General features: G+C 40.9%; 1 protein-coding gene across 1 annotated transcript in view; it reads right to left on the minus strand.

Moving 5' to 3' along the window:
- The window catches only part of KCNK10 (potassium two pore domain channel subfamily K member 10), a 105,467-nt gene that overhangs the window by 68,772 nt on the left and 16,376 nt on the right, over positions 1 to 20,319 (minus strand). The window contains exon 2 of the mRNA XM_029076951.1: positions 664 to 992. Coding sequence (XP_028932784.1) covers positions 664 to 992 — 329 coding nt within the window. The remainder of the gene's footprint in view (positions 1 to 663; positions 993 to 20,319) is intronic.

Raw genomic sequence — 20,319 nt, forward strand, 5'->3', positions numbered from 1 at the left:
TCTACCCTTGACCTTATCTTAAGTCCTCTGCTTCTAAGCATACCTGCTCCAAGAAAGGGGTGAATGTTGGCCCTTAATTAAACTGCTCAGGAAGTCCTTAATGTAATAATATTAAAAATAATGGTGTTTGTTAAGCACTTACTATGTGCCAGGCACTGTACTTAGCATTTGGATGGATCAACAGGGATGGACACATCCCTGTCCCATGTGGGGCTCACAGTCTCAGTCCCCATTTTACAGATGAATTAACTGAGGCACAAGGAAGTGAAGTGACTTGCCCAAGGTCACACCTCAGACAAATGGCGGAGCCAGGATTAGAACCCATGACTTTCAGACTGCCAGGCCCATGCTCTATCCATTATGCCATGATGTCTTAAATAATGGATTCTATCTACCCCAGCATGGGTTCCTACCACAAATCCTTTCTAAAACATAGAAAACTGAGGGATTTTCCACTGATCTAAAATTATGGAAATTTCAGGTTGAAACCACCAGCAGCCTAGAGGTATAAACTCCATGCTTCCTTTTCCTGCTCCCCACACTCCTGCAACCTTCAGCTCTTGATGAAATACAAAATGCAGTTTTCCAGGAAACCCCCATTAGGATTTGTCCCACAGCTGTGGTTCCCAAGGATCAGGCTGTCTTGACCCAAACCCTGCTCACCTGAATCAGGGTTTCCAGCTCCTGAGGGGTCACACAGACATGATCCCGAAGGAAATCTGCCTTCTCTAAGGCGATTGTATTTTTCTGGCTGCTCTCAAAAGGTTGCTCCAGGGCTCGGAAGACAAGACCGCCGGTGACCAGGTAGACCACCACGACCACAAAGATAGCCACCACGGTTTTCCACTTCATGACTGTTTGCAAGCCCTGGGAAGTGCTTTCCATCCTGGCAACCACCGTGGCCCTAGAGGTGATGGAGAGACGCGGAGCCGGACGGTGACCGTTAGTTGGAGTCTTGGGCTGACAAGCCGACACTGCCGCAGGAACAGCCACTTGGGGAAAGAAAAGAAATGTTTAATGTTAACATCCTATTGTTTTAAAAGAGAGCTCTTTTGCAGTCCAGTTTCCAAACAGGAGCATTAAAACTGGGGGGACTAAACCCTGAAATTGGTAAAACCAGTCCTACCCTTCAAGACATCTTAATATCACAATATACTATTGGGATAGCCCACTGAATCTCCCATTGTCAACTTTTGGAACCTAGAAAAAGGAACCAAACTTGAACTTAGTCCTTCACTTCTCTATAAAGCCAGTGTAAATTCTGAAAATGATTTATTTTTCACAAACCCTTTTTGATATTTTGTTTCTTCTGTGCTTTCTTGACTAAAAGTAAGAGACATAAATGTATGGTAACATTTGAAGGGCATGAATTCTTGAACTCAACTGAGGCAGTGAAGCAGTGCAGCCTAGTTGAAAGAACATGGACCTAGGAGTCAGAGGACCTGGGTTTTAAGCCCAGATCTCCCAGTACCTCAGTTACCTCATCTGTAAAATGGAGATTAAGACTGTGAGTCCCACATGGGACATGGACTGTGTCCAACCTGATTATCTCATATCTGCCCCCCCCCCCGGCACTTAGTACATTGCCTGGTATATAGTAAGCACTGAGTACATAGTAAGCACTTAATAAATGTCATAACAAATGGTACAAAACACTTGGGAAAAATTATGTGGAATAAAAATAATTCACCTGTTCAGCTAGCCTTCTTCATAGTATCCAGAGATAAATGTTAAAAGAGGAGAGAATAGATAAAGGAATGCAAAGACATAACACATAGGAAGGATCCTAGGACAAGGATCCATAAAAAAGCTGGAAAAGAAAACAGCCAAAATTCACAAACAGCAAAGAAAATCTGAATTTCTGAAGATTACTCTGTGCTCAGGAGTAAAGGTCACAGTGATTCAAAAAGTGAATGGTGACTATGTCCCAAGTCAAATTGTATTTCCTAAAAAGTAGATCCAGTATATGGGAGATTCTAAATGCATGTCTGTAGGGAACATGTCTACCAACTCAGTTATATTGTACTATCCCAAGCACTTAGTAAAGTGTTCTGCACACAATAAGCCCTCTAAGTGAATGAATGAATGAATGAATAAGTATGATTGATTGATTGATGGATGGAAAATGTGAGTTAGCTAGCTGAAAAATCCTTCTAGCTTATTAGTCCCTGAAGTTCCCTCTTCCTTACCTCCCAAAATTCCACTGGAAGGGAATTTCCTTAAGATTTCATGAAATCTTTCAGAACTATTCCATATAGTTGTAATTTAATTAATTTGGAAATCAGCATTTATCTCCCAGACTTGACTGTTGTTGCAGAAATTAAATGGCCATATGATATTTAGTTTTTTAATGCACTGCAAAAATTTACTATTATCAAGAGAGTGGGTGATACATATTTTTTTCCAGTTTCCTTTCCCTGTTATACCTTAGAATGCATGTCACTGAGCTTCCCAGTTATTTCATGAACAAGGAACAGATTTAAGAGATTTCAAATAATCAGCGAAAGAGATGTAAACAGTTAAACACTGGTGGGATTTGTGTGGCTAAATCTTAGGCTGCACTTTGCATGAAGTAATTTTCTTAATTTTCAAAACCCCAAATGTCAGCACTACTAATACTTTTTAAAGAGAAGCTTAGAAAGGTACATTCCTTAATTTCATAGATCCAGTAGTGTAACTTTGCCCTTTTTCTAGCATGAGCATGAGTCATTTGTGAGTTTCAGTCCTGCCCACAGGAATGTGTAAAATCCATTCACATACTCTTAAAGAAGAATTTGACATTTCTGGATACAGTAGGAATCTTAGTACTATAGGACTTCTTTTGAACAGTAATTATGGCTTTTATTAAGCACTTACTGTGTACCAAGCACTCTTCTAGACCAGTGGTAGATACAAAGTTATCATATGGAGTCAGTTTCTGTCCCGCTGGGGGCTCACAGTCGAGGTAGGAAGAAGGATTTAATTTCCATTTTAAAGATGAAGAAACTGAAGCACAGAGAAGTGGTGACTTGCCCAAGGTCACACAGCAGAGAAGTGGCAGAGCCAAGATTGGAACCCAAGTCCTCTGACTCTCAGGCAGGTGTTCTTTCCAATAAGCTTGAATTTGTCTGAATTCTGAATTCTGCTTGAATCTGAGTGTTCCTTTTTCAGGGATTGCCTAGGAACTATACGCTTGAAATAACATGTTGATGGACTTTTCAGGACTTTCAAATCAATAAATCAATGGTATTTATTGAGCATTTTAGTAAGTACTTGGGAGAGCACGATATAACAGAGTTAGTAGACATAATATCTGCCTACATGGAGCTCAGAGTGTAGAGGGGAAGACAGATGTAATAGTAAATTATGGATGTGTACATAAGTGCTCTATGTACAGAGCACTGTACTAAATGAATGGGAGAGTACAATATAACAGAATTGATAGACACAGTCCCTGCCCACACAATGCTTACAGTCTAGAGGGAGCTTTCAAACAAGGGTGGTGGACGGACATTAAAAGAAATTACGGGATACGTGCATAAGTGCTTTAGGACTGAGGATTAGGTGGAAAATATAAAATGTTTAAATGGTATAGATACAAAGGCAAAGAGGTTCAGTATTGCATTTATTCTTAAAGATGGATGATTTCTCAGGGGTGAAGAGCATTTTAAAAGAACACTTTATTCCTTGTCGTTTCTCAAAAAAATCAATGATAATTTTTTTGAATGCCTACTCCGTACAGTCTTTTCTTAAAAAAACAGTGATAATTTTTTTTGTGTCTACTCTGTGCAGAGCACTGCACTAAGTAAATCTGATGTGGTAGAGTACAATCAAAGTAGAAGGCACAGTAATTGTCTCCATGAAACTTTCAATATATAGGAAGAAACAGGTAGAAACGGGTTATATCTGAGATCTCAATACCATTGGTACAATATGGGGATTATATTTCTGAAGAACCTTGCATTCCTAGAGGAAAGGGCCTGGGGCTGGTAGTCAGAAGACCTGGGTTCTAATCCTGACTCTGCCTCTATCCTGCTGTGTGACCTTGGTCAAATAATTTAACATCTCTGTGCCTCAGTTTTCTCTTCGTTAAAATGGGGGAAATCAGTGCCAGTTCCCGCCCGCAACTTAGACCTGTGAGCCCCATGTGGGACAAGGCCTGTGTCCGACTTGATTAACTTGTATCCACTCCAGTACTTTGAACAGTGCTTGACTTAATATAAATGCTTAAATATAATTGAAATAATTATAATAATAATAAGGAAGAGTTGCATTATAGTTTGAAGGAAATATTCCTAAGTGTTGAAAATAGGTACAAGTTCAGACCGCTAAGGTAGCTGGAAGTAGACATTTATTTTATAAGGAATTTGATGATAGGGAGGGCTGTGGTCTTGAGGATTTGGAAGGAGGGGAAATTCCAAGCAGAAGAGAGGGCATGAGTAAGTGACTGGAAGTGGGAGAGACATGAAGGGCGAGCTAGGGTGAGGCAGATGAAAAGAGCCAATATATAAGCTCTGGTGAAGAGATTGAACATAATGGTAAAGGGGTTTTTCCTTAATGGAGAGGGAACTTGGCAGTAACTGGAGGCTTCTGAGGATAGAAGAGATTTGTGCCGATAGACACTTTAAGATGAACAGGGCTGCAGAGTGTAGTTTAGGCTGAAGATGAGACTTTGCAGACATGACAGTTATTATTCAGGTCCCACATTTCTGTTCTGAGAATCAATTAGTCATATTTATTGAGCACTTACTGGGTGCAAAGGACTATACTAAGCACTTGGGAGAGTAAAATATAACAGAGTTGGTACACATGTTCCCTGCCCACAACAAGCTTACAGTCTAGAAGACATGGGACACGACAGATTAATGCCTGTTAAATGCTAAAAACAAATGGTTGAGTGATTTCAGAAATTATGCTACTCTTACTGAACCATACCTCACAAAATGAGAAAGCAAAATCTGTTTCTCTGGTTTAAGCTGAAAAGAGAATGATTGATCCTGTTTTAAAGAGACAGGATCCCTTCATGCCCAACAGTCTCCCTTCATTCCTGGTTCAGCCTTCCTTACAAATCCTGGGCGAGTCCACAATTTTTCTCCCATTCATTAATAATAATAATGTAATGTTGGTATTTGTTAAGCGCTTACTATGTGCAGAGCACTGTTCTAAGTGCTGGGGTAAATACAGAGTAATCAGGTTGTCCCACGTGAGGCTCACAGTTAATCCCCATTTTACAGATGAGGTAACTAAGCCACAGAGAAGTTAAGTGACTTGCCCACAGTCACACAGCTGACTAGTGGCAGAGCCGGGAGTCGAACCCATGACCTCTGACTCCGAAGCCCAGGCTCTTTCCACTGAGCCACGCTGCTTCCCCATGCTTCCCCGCTGCTTCCTACTTAGCTGGAAGTAGTCCCAGGCTTTATGTACATATCCTTATTCTGAAGCAGTATGGCTTAGTAGCATAAAGCATGGTCCTGGGCAACAGAAGGTCATGGGTTCTAATCCCAGGTCTGTCACAGTCTGCTTTGTGGCCTTGGGCAAGTCACTTCACTTCTCTGTGCCTCAGTTTTACCTCATCTATAAAATGGGGATTGGATTAAGATTGTGAGAACTATCATGCCTACCCCACCGTCGACCCTTGGCCCACATCCAACCGCTGTCCTGGAATGCCCTCCCTCCTCACTTCCGCCAAACTAACTCTCTTCCCCTCTTCAAAGCCCTACTGAGAGCTCACCTCTTCCAGGAGACCTTCCCAGACTGAGTCCCCCCTTTCCCTCTTCTCCTCCTCCCCATTCCCCCTTCCTCTCCCCTCAGCACTGTGCTCATTTATATATATTATTTAGTACCCTATTTATTTTGTTAATGAGGGGTACATCCCCTTGATTCTATTATTATATTTATCTTGAAAATGTCTTGTTTTTGTTTTGTTCTGTTTTGCTCTGCTGTAAGTCTCCCCCGTTTAGGCTGTGAGCCCGTCATTGGGCAGGGATTGTCTCTATCTGTTGCCGAATTGTACAATCCAAGCACTTAGTACAGTGTTCTGCACATAGTAAGCGCTCAATAAATGTTATTGAATGAATGAACTATGCAGGACCTGGTCTGTGTCCCACCTGATTTGCTCATAACCATCCCAGTGCTTAGTATAGTGCTTGGCATAGAATAAGCACTTAACAAATACCATTATTATTATTATTATTATTAAGAAGGCAACATTCCCAAAGCCAGGATCCCCAGGTTCTGAGTTGTGAGCTCCTGCTGCCCTTTCAAGGAGTCTCCTTGAATCTTTGGGAACATTTCAGAGAGGAAAGGAGGGAAAGTTTGGCTAGGGAAGAAGGGATGATTCTGTTTGGCAAGCATCTCCAAAGGGTCTCTATTTTAGGGAGCAGTTCCAGTCACTGCTCTCAACCATTGTCCCACACCAAAGGAGCCTCAAAACAGCCCTGGCGTGTCCCTCTTCAGAAGCGACCCCCTAAAGGGGCATACAGCAGGAGTACTTTAAAATTCAGGAAAGATGTGCCCAGGAAGGGGCTGCACAGGTGGCAGAATCGCCCCCAGAGTCCTCACCCCCAATCAGTGCTGTGTACCCCTGGGGGTGAGAAGGAGGCGGGGAGGGGAAAGGGAGCAATTCTTTCCCTGCAGGAGCACAGTTAAATCCTTGGAGGATGGCTTCTGCATGTTTAAGAACTTTTATGCAGCTCTTTTCCTCCCTGGGGAGAATAGGGCTCCAAAATATTTACCTCTCTGGCAACTTGGAAGGCTTAATTTAGATAAAATTACCATACTGAAAGTGAAAAACTATTATAATATAGCTTTAACTGTGGTTTATGTTGTTGAACTCTGTTGTGACCTAAACCCAACTTCAATTAAAATGTCTCTTCCCTGAGTAAATACCACAATGAGAAGTAAATACCATTAGGAGAACTTTTGTGCTCTGTGCTGTCCAGCAGAGGGATAGTGACCTTTAGGTGACCTGGATTCCCCTTTATCATTCATTTATTCATTGAACCGTATTTATTCATTCATTCATTCAATCAATAGTATTTATTGACCGCTTACTATGTGCAGAGCACTGTATTAAGCTCTTGGAATGTACAATTCAGCAACAGATAAAGACAATCCCTGCCCAATGACAGGCTCACAGTCTAAATGGGGGAGACAGCAAAGCAAAACAGAACAAAACAAAAACAAGACAACATCATCAAGATAGATAGAATCCAGGAGATATACACCTCATTAACAAAATACATAGGATAATAAATAATATATACAAATGAGCACAGTGCTGAGGGGAGGGGAAGGGGAAAGAGCAGAGGGTGGGGGGAGGGGAAGGAAGGGGGAGCAGAGGAAAAAGGGGGAGCTCAGCCTGGGAAGGCCTCCTGGAGGAGGTGAGATCTCAGTAGGGCTTTGAAGAGGGGAAGAGAGTTAGTTTGGCAGATGTGAGGAGGAGGGCATTCCAGGACAGCGGTAGGATATGGGCCAGGGGTGGATAGCGGGGTAGGCATGAACGGGGGACATTGAGGAGGTGAGCGGCAGAGGAGCGAGTGTATGGGGTGGGCAGTGGAAAGACAGAAGGGAGGTGAGGTAGGAGGGGACAAGGTGATGGAGAGTTTTGAAGCCAAGAGTGAGGAGCTTTTGTTTCGTGGGAAGGTTGACAGGCAGCCACTGGAGGTTTTTGAGGAGGGGAGTGACATGCCCAGAGCGTTTCTGTAGGAAGATAATCTGAGCAGCAGAATTAAAAATAGACTGGAGTGGGGAGACACAGGAGGAAGGGAGATCTGAGAGGAAGCTGACACAATAATCCAGTCGGGATATTATGAGATATTTATTAAGCACTTACTGTGTGCAGAGCACTGAACTAAGCACTTGGAAAATACAATTTGGCAACAGAGACAATCCCTATCCAACAATGGGTTAACAGTCTAGAAGGGCCTATTACTGTCCTTTTCCTTCAAAGATACTTCATCTCCCAAATGAATGGATTGAGTTGGCCCCATTCCCCAAATGGGAGAGAGACATTTCCCACACTGGTGACCAGTACTTTACTGAAGTGGAAATTATTTCACTAGCAACTACTACTGTCCCATTACTTACAATTGTCATGTGAAAATCATCAATAATTGATAAACTATTAAAAGTAATGGTCCATTTAGTTTGTGATGTCTAGAAATGAAGTAGAAAATAGCAAAAATGATGCAAGGTTGTGGAGTAGGAAAAATGAAGCCCAATATATTCCCCTATTTCATTTAAAGCATTACTTTGAATGAAGGGTTTTTTTCTGTATTTCACCTGGAAGTCCTGTTTAATGGTCATGGTGAATATGATGATTTTTTCACATGTCATTTACTTATAAAATATATTTATATTTTTATTCATTTCTGGCCCCCAAAATGCCACTCAGTGAACAATTCAATGTCCAAAATATGAATAAGGAATCTTTCATTGATACAAAAATGTAGCCAACTTCCGATTGTCCAGCATTGCCCAGAAAATTTGGAGTGATGAAGAAGCAGAACTAACACTGCAGAGGGAATGTAGCACAGCAAAGTGTACTTACCCATCTGGAATCTGGCCAGAGTACAAAGGTCAATGCCCCAGCTCTTTCGAAAACCTCCAAGGGATCTTTAATAGACACGAGTGGTCAGGAACTTGAGGCTACTATTCATCTACAAGATGTATAAAGATTTAATTGTGCTGAATTTTAAAATAAGTCCCATTAGGTGGGAACAAGAGAATTCCTGATTGGAGGGCTCTGCCATGTTTGTTTTTTGGTTATGGCTAATTTCATTCTAGCTGTTTCCTGCTGCATCAGAGCACAGAAGGCTCTGTGAAAAGTGCTCTTGCTCTGTTTCAATAGATTACGTCATCTGAACTGCTTCTCAAATACAGAGTGTATGCCAGGCGTGATTGCTACATCTTGAACTAGACATAAGTTGCTTTATTAAAAGGCAATGCTGATGCTCAGTACAGATGCACTATTTTTGGCAAGTTATTTTTCACTAAGGAGGGTGCCTTTGGCTTCTCCACATCAGTCTTACTTTTCAGTGAGAGAATGGCAAAGAAAAAGGCACATTTCCTCCTGCCTTCCAGATATCTCCACTTGGATGTCCTGCAGTCACCTCAAACTTAAACATGCCCAAAACAGAGCTCATCTTCTTGCCCAAAATCTGTTCTCCCCTTAGCTTTCCCATCTCTGTAGACAGCACCACCATCCTTTCTGTCCCAGAAGCCCATAAACTAGGCATTATCCTTGATTTATCTCTCTCATTCAACCCATATTTTCAATTTATCACTAAATCCTGTCTGTTCAACATTCACAGCATTGCTAAAATCTGCCCTTTCCTCTCCATCCAAACTGCTACCACGTTAATCCACGCACTCCATGCACTTACTCTATCCTGCCTTGCTGACTTCCCAACCTCCTGTCTCTCCTAACTCCAGTCCATACTTCACTCTGCTATCCAGATCATTATTTTACAAACATGTTCAGTCCATGTTTTCCCACTCCTCAGGAACCTCTAGTGGCTGCCTATCCACCTCAGCATCAAACAGAAAACTCCTTCTGATAGGCTTTAAAGCACTCAATCACCATGCCCCTCCTACCTCACCTCACTGCTCTTCTATTACAACTCAGCCTGTACACTTTGCTCCTCTAATGCCCACTACTCACTGTACTTCGATCTTGTTTATCTCACTGCTCATCTCTCGCCCACATCCTGCTACCTGCCTGGAATGTTCTCCCTGTTCATATCTGACAGACAATTACTCTCCCCGCCTTCAATGCTTTTTTTGAAGGCATAGCTCCTCCAAAAAGCCCTCCCTGACTAAGCCCTCATTTCCTCTTCTCCCACTCCCTTCTGTGTTGCCCTGATTTGCTCCCTTTATTCATCCTGCCAAAGCCTCCCAGCACATATCCACAATTTATTTTTATTAATGTCTGTCTACCCCTCTAGACTGTAAGCTCGCTGTGGGCAGAGAATGTATTTTTCCAATTCGGTTATATTGTACTCTCCCAAGTACTTAGTAGACTGCTCTGCACACAGTAAGCACTCAATAAATATGATTATTGATTGATTGATTGATGTGTCTGGTATTCTTACTTATGTTCTGTAATGAAACCAACAGAAAATACATATTTCACAAGCCTTGTGAAAGGAAATTTCTCTTTTGGCCATTGAAGAACAGTGGAGTTAATGATTCTAGCCTTCAGAGACAACCAGCCAGAGCTAAGATCTGAAAATGTTCTTTTAATCCAAATAGTATATAAACAACATGGCATGATTTGCTCACCCACTAGCTAAGAAAAATAGCCAAAAAGTACATTTTTTACAGTTGGCTGAGAACGGGTGAGATCTCTTTCCTCATTGCTCCATGTGATATGACTGTTATCCTGATAAGTTAATGAAACTTACGTTGGTGATTTACTATCGTGGCAGTGGACAAAAAGAACAGTCCTCTCCAACTGACCCAATTTGAGTTCATATAAATAAAACAGATGGCTGCCAGTTGGTTTTGGCAAATTTTAGTTCATCCTTAGGAGGCACCCCCCAACCCTTGATCCTCCATTTCTTTTCCCTTAACAGAGGGGAATTGGCTCAGTGTGTGGGAGAATTGAATGGTCATCATTTACAGAAGCTAATTTCATCATGTATGGGTCAATTTATTCTTATTACTTCAACTCGCCAGTGATTTCCCCTAAACCATCCCAAATTATTCCTTTCATGCAAAACGAAAGTCCCAATACCAGAATATCTAATCCACCCTCTTACATACAGCTTTCATCAATGCTCCTTATTTTGGCAGGGTAGAAAGAGTAGATACTGTAACCTCTGGACTATAAACTCATTGTGGGCAGGGAATGTGTCCATTTTATTGTTATACTGTACCTCCTAAGCACTTAGTACAGTGTTCTATCCACAGCAAGCACTCAACAGACTGACTGCCTGAGTAGAGAAAAATAGAATTGGTCTGGGACCCCGCTGGATATTTTCTGGAACTCAGCCTACCTGCCATCAGAAATGGCTGCCAAATCCGTGTTGTCATCGCCACCTCATGTCTTTGTATTTTACAGCTATTACTGTCTTTTTTGTTGTTCTTATTCTCTTTCTGAGGTTGGAGAATAATAATAATCATTCTGCTTACACATCTGTTTAAGACTACACAATTAAATGACATGAGGTTTCACAGACTCCATTATTAATACTCCCCATTCTCATTTTGTTATTCCAGTTGGATAAATCTAAATTTCTCAATTAGGAAGTTCCTTAGTGACAGAGCCTTAGCCTTTTATAACCTGATGATGCATTCACACTTACCATGCTTCTTCTCTCTTTTGGAGATGAATTCTTGATAACAGGTGGAGTCCTGAAATACACATGAAACCAATTTGCTCTTGCTCCAGAGGTAGTCCACAGACAGGATAGTCCTCGGGATAGTTTGCTCTGCAAACAAAAGCAAACTGGAGACATCTCCCTTTGGATTTTTCATCCTTGGATATGGTGACATATGTCAAGTTTCTTGTGCTTCTGGCAGGACACCCATTACCCTTCAGAAGTGGTCCAACCACTTTCCAAAGTTGTACCATGACATCACAGAACAGGAGTCAACAGAATTGTACCTCTTTTTTTTATGGCATTTGTTAAGCGCTTACTATGTTCCAGACACTGTATAAAGAGCTGGGATAGATATTCTTACTAGCAATTCTATTTTAGTGTTGGGTTTGTGCTCCTTTAAAAGAGGAAATGTTTGAGGACATAAGAAGCTCTGCAGATGAGAGAGAGAGAGCAGAGCTCAGAAAATAAGCAGCAGAACTGGGTTTGACTCAAGTTAACCTAAAAATTAGATTCTATGATAAAGATTACAGGTTGCTTCCAAATGAAAACACACAGCAATTAGTACAATCCATATGTAATGTCTTTTCATTTCCCTTTCATATATCTTATTTCCTTTAAATATGGCTTATTTCCCCTTAAAAGAAGGAGAAGTCTATGTAAAAGACACTCTTGATTTACACTCAAACTTTTTCTCAGGCTGAACGTGTTTTCAGCTTCCTTTTGGGGCAATAATTATGGAGCCATCAGAGAAATGGGCACAGTAGCACATAAAATCAGCCAGGCAAAGATGTGCACTGAGGCAATTACCAGGATAATTAGGGAAAAGATTATACTTGCCCAGAATTCCCAGATAACTGCAGCTATCTTGCCTCAAAACCGCAGGTATGGTTTTCTGAATAATTATTAAAGGGTGATACAGTAAATTTTGCAGATATAGTAAATCAGTCAACCATTGGAAAGCAGTATGGCCTGCTTTGGAAAGAGCGTGGACCTGGGAGTCAGTGAATCTGGGTTCTAATCTTGGCTCTGCCATTTGTCAGCTGGGTGACCTTGGGCAAGTCACTTCACTTTTCTCTGCCTTGGTTTCCCCATCTATAAAATGCAGATTAAATCCTACTCCCTCTAATTAGACTGTGAGCCTCATGTGGGACAGGGACTGTGTCCAACTTGATTATTTTGTATCTTCCCTAGCACTTAGTACAGTACTTGGCACACAGTAAGCACTTAAGCCCATAATAATAATCAATCATATTTATGTATTATTTATATATATAGTAATTATTGAGTGCTTAGTATAATGCTCTGTACACAATAATAATTGAGTGCTCTGCACACAATAATAACTATTGAGTGCTTACTGTGTGCAGAAGGGTATGTGCATCTGGAATATCACAGGTCTAGAAAGGACCTACAGCTCTCAAACTATCAGTAGTCTTATATGTAGATTGTGTACAGAGATCTTGAGAACGAAGATCTTTAGAAGAGCACAATAAATGGAGGAGAAGACCTGATCCTTGTCCCTGGGGAGCTTTCACTCTAATGAATGAGACAGTTATAATAATTTTCAGATGCACAGAAGTGCTTACATGGTAGAGTACGCAAATCAATATATACAAAAGTACAATGTGAGGTGATGAGCAAAAGTTCCGGGATTGTGGAAAAGTGCTGTCATTTCAGATGAGGGGATGTAACCTGGAAAGAAGAAAAGTTAATCAGGGAAAGTTTCCCAAAGGAGAAGGGATTTGAGAAGGGCTTTGAAAAGGGGGAGCACTGACATCTGGAAGATTTGAAGGGAGAAGGAGTTCCAGGAAAAGAGAAGGGCATGAATTAGGAGTTGAAGTTGGGAGACTCAATAACGAAGTAAAATGAGAACATGAGCTTTGGGGGCATGGAGTTTGGGAGCTGGTGTGTAGTAGAAGAGAGCAGATAATTAAGATAATGAGAGCTGAGGGTATGCTTTAAAGCCGAGGGGCAGGAGTTTCTGTTTTATGCAAAGATGAGCAGGTAACTATTCAAGAAGCAGCATGATGTAAGAAGCACAGGCCTGGGATTCAGAAGATCATGGGTTCTGTTCCAGCTCCACCACTTGTCTGCTGTGTGGCCTTGGGCAAGTCACTTAACTTCTCTAGGCCTCAGTTACCTCATCTGTAAAATGGGGAGTGAGACTGTGAGCCCCAAGTGGGACAAGACTGTGTCCAACTTGATTTTATTGTATCCACCCCAGCTCTTAATACAGGGCCTGGCACATAGTAATAGGTTAACAAATACCATCATTATTATTATTATGATTATTACTATTATGGATAGACAGGCTTGCGGAACAACATTGTAGGAAAATGATTCAAATATCAGAGTAAAGAATAGACCGGTCAGAGGAGAAGATGAAGGCAGTTAGGTAACTAATGTAGTTGTCACCGAGGGCCACACCTAAACTATCCTAGACAGATGGATGCTTCCCTTGTTCTTCAAGATCACCAAGAAAGAAGATAATACAGCCTTCAGCAAGCACACCAATTGGTGGGCTGCAGGACAAATTGTAAGGGTAAAGCTATATAGCCCATGCAATCTCCACATTTGTTGTTAGCCCCCAGTTGTGCCCCATATTATAAGCACCTAGTAGACACCTATTCACCATATGGATATTCAACAAATATGTGACTGGCTGACCAACCCAGGAAAGACTTACACTGAATCATTCAAAGAAATGAAGAACTCTCTCTTCCCTAGTGAGGTTTATCTAGAAAACATTTGAAGTCTCGGAACAGCTTGGTGCCTGTGCTGCTTCTGCTGAATGAGAAGTGTGGAGAAACTGAGGGTTCCATGCTTCCTGATTCAGTCCCTTTTGTAGGCACAAAAATGTACTCAGTGAAAATGTGACTACTTTGTGATATGGGGATTGAACAGAAGTAAAATGGAATACGAAGTTTTACTGGAAAAAAACAGTACCAATATAGTCTCCCACACAATACCAGCATCCCTTTGAATAGACTAACATAATTTCCTCTAAAGTGAATTCTATCATGCAGTACCAATGCTGCTGACTCAGCAACCTAGTTGTGATTTACTGCACATGCAGTATCAGTGGCTAGGAATGAAACTAGTATAGAGGTAAAGAGTAATGTAAAAGGGAGAAGAAAACATATTGTTAATTCCCAAGAAGCTGAATGGGTAATTAAATAGAAGTTGTATTGTTTCCCCTACCAAAAATGATGCATGCTTTAATGTTATTAATACCTCCTCAAAATGCATTTGGGGGCAAGTGAGTACTCTTCATAGAAACTGCAAATGTAAGCTTACCTTAAAGTCAGGGAAAGTCAGGTTAAATCCCATCCTGCCCCACCTGGGGGAAGCAGGACAACCTACATAAAGGAGATGACTCCCAGAGTGGGAGAGCATTACATATCTGGGTAAGCATTCATTCAATCATATTAATTAAGCGCCTACTGTGTGCAGAGCACTGTACTAAATGCTTGGGAAAGAACAAAACAACAGTATACAGTGACAACAGTATACAGTGACAATCCCTGCCCACAGCGAGCTCACAGTCTAGAGCATGCCAGGCTCATGGCAGGCCCCTGGGCATTTCTGCACTGTGAGCCAGGATATACTCCCAGACAGTCAAGTATGCTGGCCTCTGTCCAGTGGGTCCCTGTGAGAGAAGCCCCAAGAACTGTAGTAAGCACGCTTAGAGAAGCAGAGTGGCTCAGTGGAAAAAGCCTGGGCTTCGGAGTCAGAGGTCCTGGGTTCGACTCCCAGCTCTGCCACTTGTTAGCTGTGTGACTGTGAGCAAGTCACTTAACTTCTCTGTGCTTCAGTTACCTCATCTGTAAAATGGGGATTAACTGTGAGCCTCACGTGGGACGACCTGATTACCCTGTATCTCCCCCAGCGCTTAGAACAGTGCTCTGCACATAGTAAGCGCTTAACAAATACCAACATTATTATTATTATTAAATACTATTGAATGAATGAATGAATGAATGAACTCTGATCTACTCAGGAGGGAGCTGTGTGATCCCTTTCAGTACAGGGACCTGGAATAGCCCATTAGTCAATGGCATTTATTGAGCACCTACTATGTGCAGGGCACTGTACTTAGCACTTGGGAGAATACAACACCACAGAATCAGCAGACACGTTCCCTGCCCATAACAAGCATACAGTCTAGAGGACAAGTTTAAAGTCTAGAGGAATCAACCCAGAACTAACTCAGATTATCAGAGGCTAGAGAGAGTAGACGCAGATTTGATCATCTGGGATAATTCCAGAGTAGAGGCCCCTAGTCTGAATACTCAAGGAAGGGAGATCAATTTGTTCATTTTTTCTACCTTCAGGCTTGTCTCTCATTTAACTCATCCCAGATAAACTCAGTCATTACCACAACAGTGCCAAGAACACAGTATTCTGCCTCCCAGTTCTGAGCTCTCATAATTGGATCAAAATTCAGGGCTGTCCCTAGGCAGTGTGAGACCTGGGGTAAATTATCTGATAAGAGACCATCCAGCAGATAAAGAAAGGGACATTAAGGAGCAGTAGCTTTGCTTCTTTACTGGCCACCTTTATCTCCTAGCCTGATCTTGTAAGCAACTAGCAAGTGGACTAGTTTGGTTCCCTCATCAGTTTCTCCAAGACTACTACTAATAATAATCACTGTGGTATTTGTTAAGCGCTTATTATGTGCCAGGCACTGTACTAAGAACTAGGGCAGATACAAGCAAATTGGGTTGGACATAGTCCCTGTAAGTAGCACAACCTCTTGAACAAAGTGGAAGCAGGACTCCACCCACTCCCCACCCTGAGGGGCAAGGTCCAGGACAATTATGTCAATCTGTCCTACCCGAGGATGACCCTGGCCAATATATGCACTGCAATAAAAATGGTCAAGCTTCCCACCTTTGAGTTAGTGAAAAATAAAGAACTTTAGTTTTTCTCGGGATTTAACTGTAGTTGGGTTTTTCTCATCATCAAGTATGTCTCAATCTGAGGATTAAGTTTAGCCTATCCCAGTCTTTAACGTAAAACTTTAATTTAGAGTTGAATAAATGTTGGTCAAGATCAAATATGATGCATCTTAAGGCTTTAAACTGCAAATGATTCTACTCCATTCGGTCAGTCAATCCATCAATAAATGGTATTTACTGAGCACTTACTGTGTGCAGAGCACTGTATTAAGCACTTGACAAAGTACAAATCAAGTGCTTAGTACAATGCATTGTACACAGGAAGCACTCACTAAATATGATTAATACAACAGAGTTGGCATCTCTGCCTACAAAAAGAGGTAGTGTGGCTCAGTGGAAAGAGCACAGACTTGGGAGTCATAGGCCATGGATGCTAATCCCTGCTCCTCCACTTGTCTGCTGTGTGACCTTGGGCAAGCTGCTTAATTTCTCTGTGCCTCAGTTACCTCATCTGTACAATGGGGATTAAGAGTATGATCCCCACATGAGACAACCTGATTATCTTGTATCTATCCCAGTGCTTAGAGAACAGTACTTGGCACATAGTAAGCACTTAACAAATACCATAGTTATTATTATTATTATTATTTATTATTACAAGGGGTTAGCAGTCTACAGTCTACCTTCAGCTTGTATGTGTATCCTGGAGTAAGCATCTTACTGAAACCTTCAGTCACTGAGTCATGAAATTTTAACAGAGATATCTTCCATTGCCTTTTCCCCATACCAGGATGAAATCATAGTGGAAAGTAAAGCCAAGCGAAATCTTTTAGTATTTAACTAACAGCTACCAGTGGAATTGGGCGGCTTGAGGAGGAAATGAGAGGTAGAAGGGTAAACAAATAGAGATTTTCTCCAAAGCTCACCTTCCCTGCCAGCTCAGTTCATTTTCTTACCATTATGCCAAATTACAGCAAATTATGTAGTTTAAAAAAATAAAGAGATTTTATTGGATTCCTCCAGCCTTAGACATAGGCATACCTGAGCTAAAAAGGAAAATTTCTTAGATTTTTCTGCAGGACATACAGCATCAGTTGAGAGAGAATGCATACAGAACTTTGTCTTAATACCTGTGATGTTAATCGTCTTTAGTCAACACTATGTCATAATCAATCATATTTATTGAGCATTTACTGTGAGCAGTGCACTGTACTAAGCACTTGGGAGAGAGCAATGAAACAGATTTGGTAGGCAAATTTCCTGCCCACATCACGCTTAATGTCAAAAGACTTGCTTCTCTGAAGTGTGGTTGAATTCAAACCTCAAAAAACTACTGTGACTGACACACTGAGAACTGCTCATAAGAGATCTTTGCTAGTGGACTGAAAGTTCCCAGGAATATTTTAATTTTTATTAAAGGGCTGGGAAGGCTGCTCTTATTTTCTGAGTTGGAAACTGATCCCTTCATTGGTGGGGAACAACAAGCATCAAACTAATGGTAATTCCCTAATAAAAGCTAAAACCCTGTAAGTAACTTTCACGTCAGCGTTAAGAAATCAGGAACAGTGACTTGTGTCTGACCCCAAACTTGTTGCCTGAGAAGTAGCATTGGTGTTAGTCAAATTGCTGATTGATTTTATAGTAGTTTGTAGCAGTACCCAGGGTGTGTTGTGAATATGTTCATATTTGTCATTTATTAATTTTAGTGATTGTCTCCCCATCTAGACTGTGAGCTAGAGGACAGGAAACTTGTCTACCTACTCTATTGTATTGTACTCTCCCAAGTGCTTAGTAAGTGTTCCGCACACAGTAAGCGCTTAATAAATACCACTGACCGATTTCCTTACATATCCTGTGAATGGCTGTTCTCTTGGACACTGGGAACAGTTTACAAGCAAATAATCAATCAGTCAATCTTATTTTTTAAGCATTTACTGTAAGCAGGCACTGTACTAAGTGCTGGGAAGAGTACAGTATAACAAAATAACAGACACATTCCCTGCCCACAACAAAACTGGACAATTGTATGTATGAGGCAATACCTTCAGGTCAGAAATCAACTGGGGCTTCTTCTCAATGGTCTTATCACTTATATTTAGAATTTTTATACTTTTTATTTGCTTCAGGGTGCTGAAATCTTGACATGGGTTATTGTACATTTTGGAAATGATTTAAAGCCAGGCTTTGGGAGGTGTAATCTCATAATATTTTCTGATATAATGTATTCTGTATTCTGATCAAATTCTGATACTGTACTCTGTTCTAAGCAGTCTAAATATTTAGATGAGATCACAAACAGACAGGAATAATCTGCAAAAGTTTAGAATATCCAGAGAATTCAAATCCATTTTCAGAGCAGCTATTTCAGTGGCATGAGCTTTTTAGGAAAGTGTTTCATATAGTACTTCAAGGTAGATTGATTCATTATAAGAACATAAGCAATGCCACACTGGGTTGGATCAATCAGCCAGCCCAACACCTTATCTCTGAGAATGGTAATAGGGTCAAAGAAGGAACACTGGGCTGATTGCCCTCCTTAATATCCAGCCACATGGCATAGTATCGTACTGTCCCGAGTGCTTAGTACAGTGCTTCGTACACAGTAAGTACCATTGATAGACTGATTGAATCGACCTACCAATATCCTTTACCTAAATACCGGCTTTGGAACTCTAATCTATGAATTTATCCAGCTCCTATTGAGCTTGGGAAAGCAGTTCAGGTTATTGTAAATAGGAAAAATTCTCTCTTTTTCACTTTAAAATGGAGAATACAATGGATTTAAGACCACTATAATTAAAAGATGGGACTCCACATCTGTAATTCTGCATAAATTGTATGTTTCTGTTTTGACTAATAAGGCCCTTAGAAGCCCAGGGCTTTGGAGTTTTGATTATTCAAATTCAGCAAAATGTGTCTTTGAAATCAAATGGTCCTTGAAAAATACCAAGATGATTTGATGTCTGTGAATGAGAAAGGTATTATGTTTCCCTTAAAATATTTCTGATAAAGAAATATGAAAGGAAAGTACTTTCAGCCAAACCACAGATATTTGAAAGATAATTTTCAGTATTCATTAGTTGCTAAATTTGGACTGTTCGCCAGCTCATTTGTGTATCCTCAGAGTCATGCAACTTACTGAAACGCTCAATCACTGAGTCACGAAATTATAACAGAGATATCTTTCATTGCCTTTTTGCCATAACAAAATGAAATTATAGTGGAAAGTAAAGCCAACAGGAATCTTTTAGTATTTAACTAGCAGTTATCTGCTGAACAGGATGGCATGAGGAGGAAATGAGAGGTAGAAGCATAACCAAATTGAGAATTTTTCCATAGGTTGCCTTTCCTGCTAATACTTACCTGGAAGTATTCCCCATTAGCTTTCCCTGGAATTCCTCTTGTCTTAGGTATAAGTCCCAGAGAATGCCCCCCAACTTTTTTTAAGGAACTCAGGGAATGTGTCTGTTTATTGTTGTATTGTACTCTCCCAAGCATGAAGTACAGTGCTCTGCACACAATAAGCATTCAATCAATACGACTGAACACAATTGAATGAAGTGCTTGCTCTATGTCAAACACTGTTCTAAATTCTGAGGAAGATACAGGTTTATCAGGTTGGACACAGTCCCTGTCCCATATGGGACTGACAGTCTAAACTGGATGGAGGAAAATTTAATCCTCATTTTAGATATGAGATAATTGAGGCAAAGAGATGTTAAGTGACTTGCCCAAGGTCATACAGCAAGCAACTGGCAAAGCTGGATTTGTAACCCAGGTCATCTGACTTCCAGGCCCATGCTCTTTCCTCTAGGCCATGCTGCTTCTCATGTGAGTCCTGAGATTCAGGTTCCTAAACCTGGAAATATAAATTCATAGTGGAACTAAGACTCAGGAGAGAGGCTGGATGGACAGATTTTATACACTTCAATAGTGTTGTACTCTCCCAAGTGCTTAGTACAGTGTTCTGCAAATAAAAAGTGCTCAATAAATACAATTGATTGAATCAATAGAGGAAATAAAGATAGCTCTTTGAAAAAAACTAACAGCTGATTTGCATAATTTTCTCCCACACAAATTACCTAAGATTGCTTTTTGAAAGAACCCTAAAA

Source organism: Ornithorhynchus anatinus, chromosome 1 (assembly GCF_004115215.2).
Source record: "Ornithorhynchus anatinus isolate Pmale09 chromosome 1, mOrnAna1.pri.v4, whole genome shotgun sequence".
NCBI lineage: Eukaryota > Metazoa > Chordata > Mammalia > Monotremata > Ornithorhynchidae > Ornithorhynchus > Ornithorhynchus anatinus.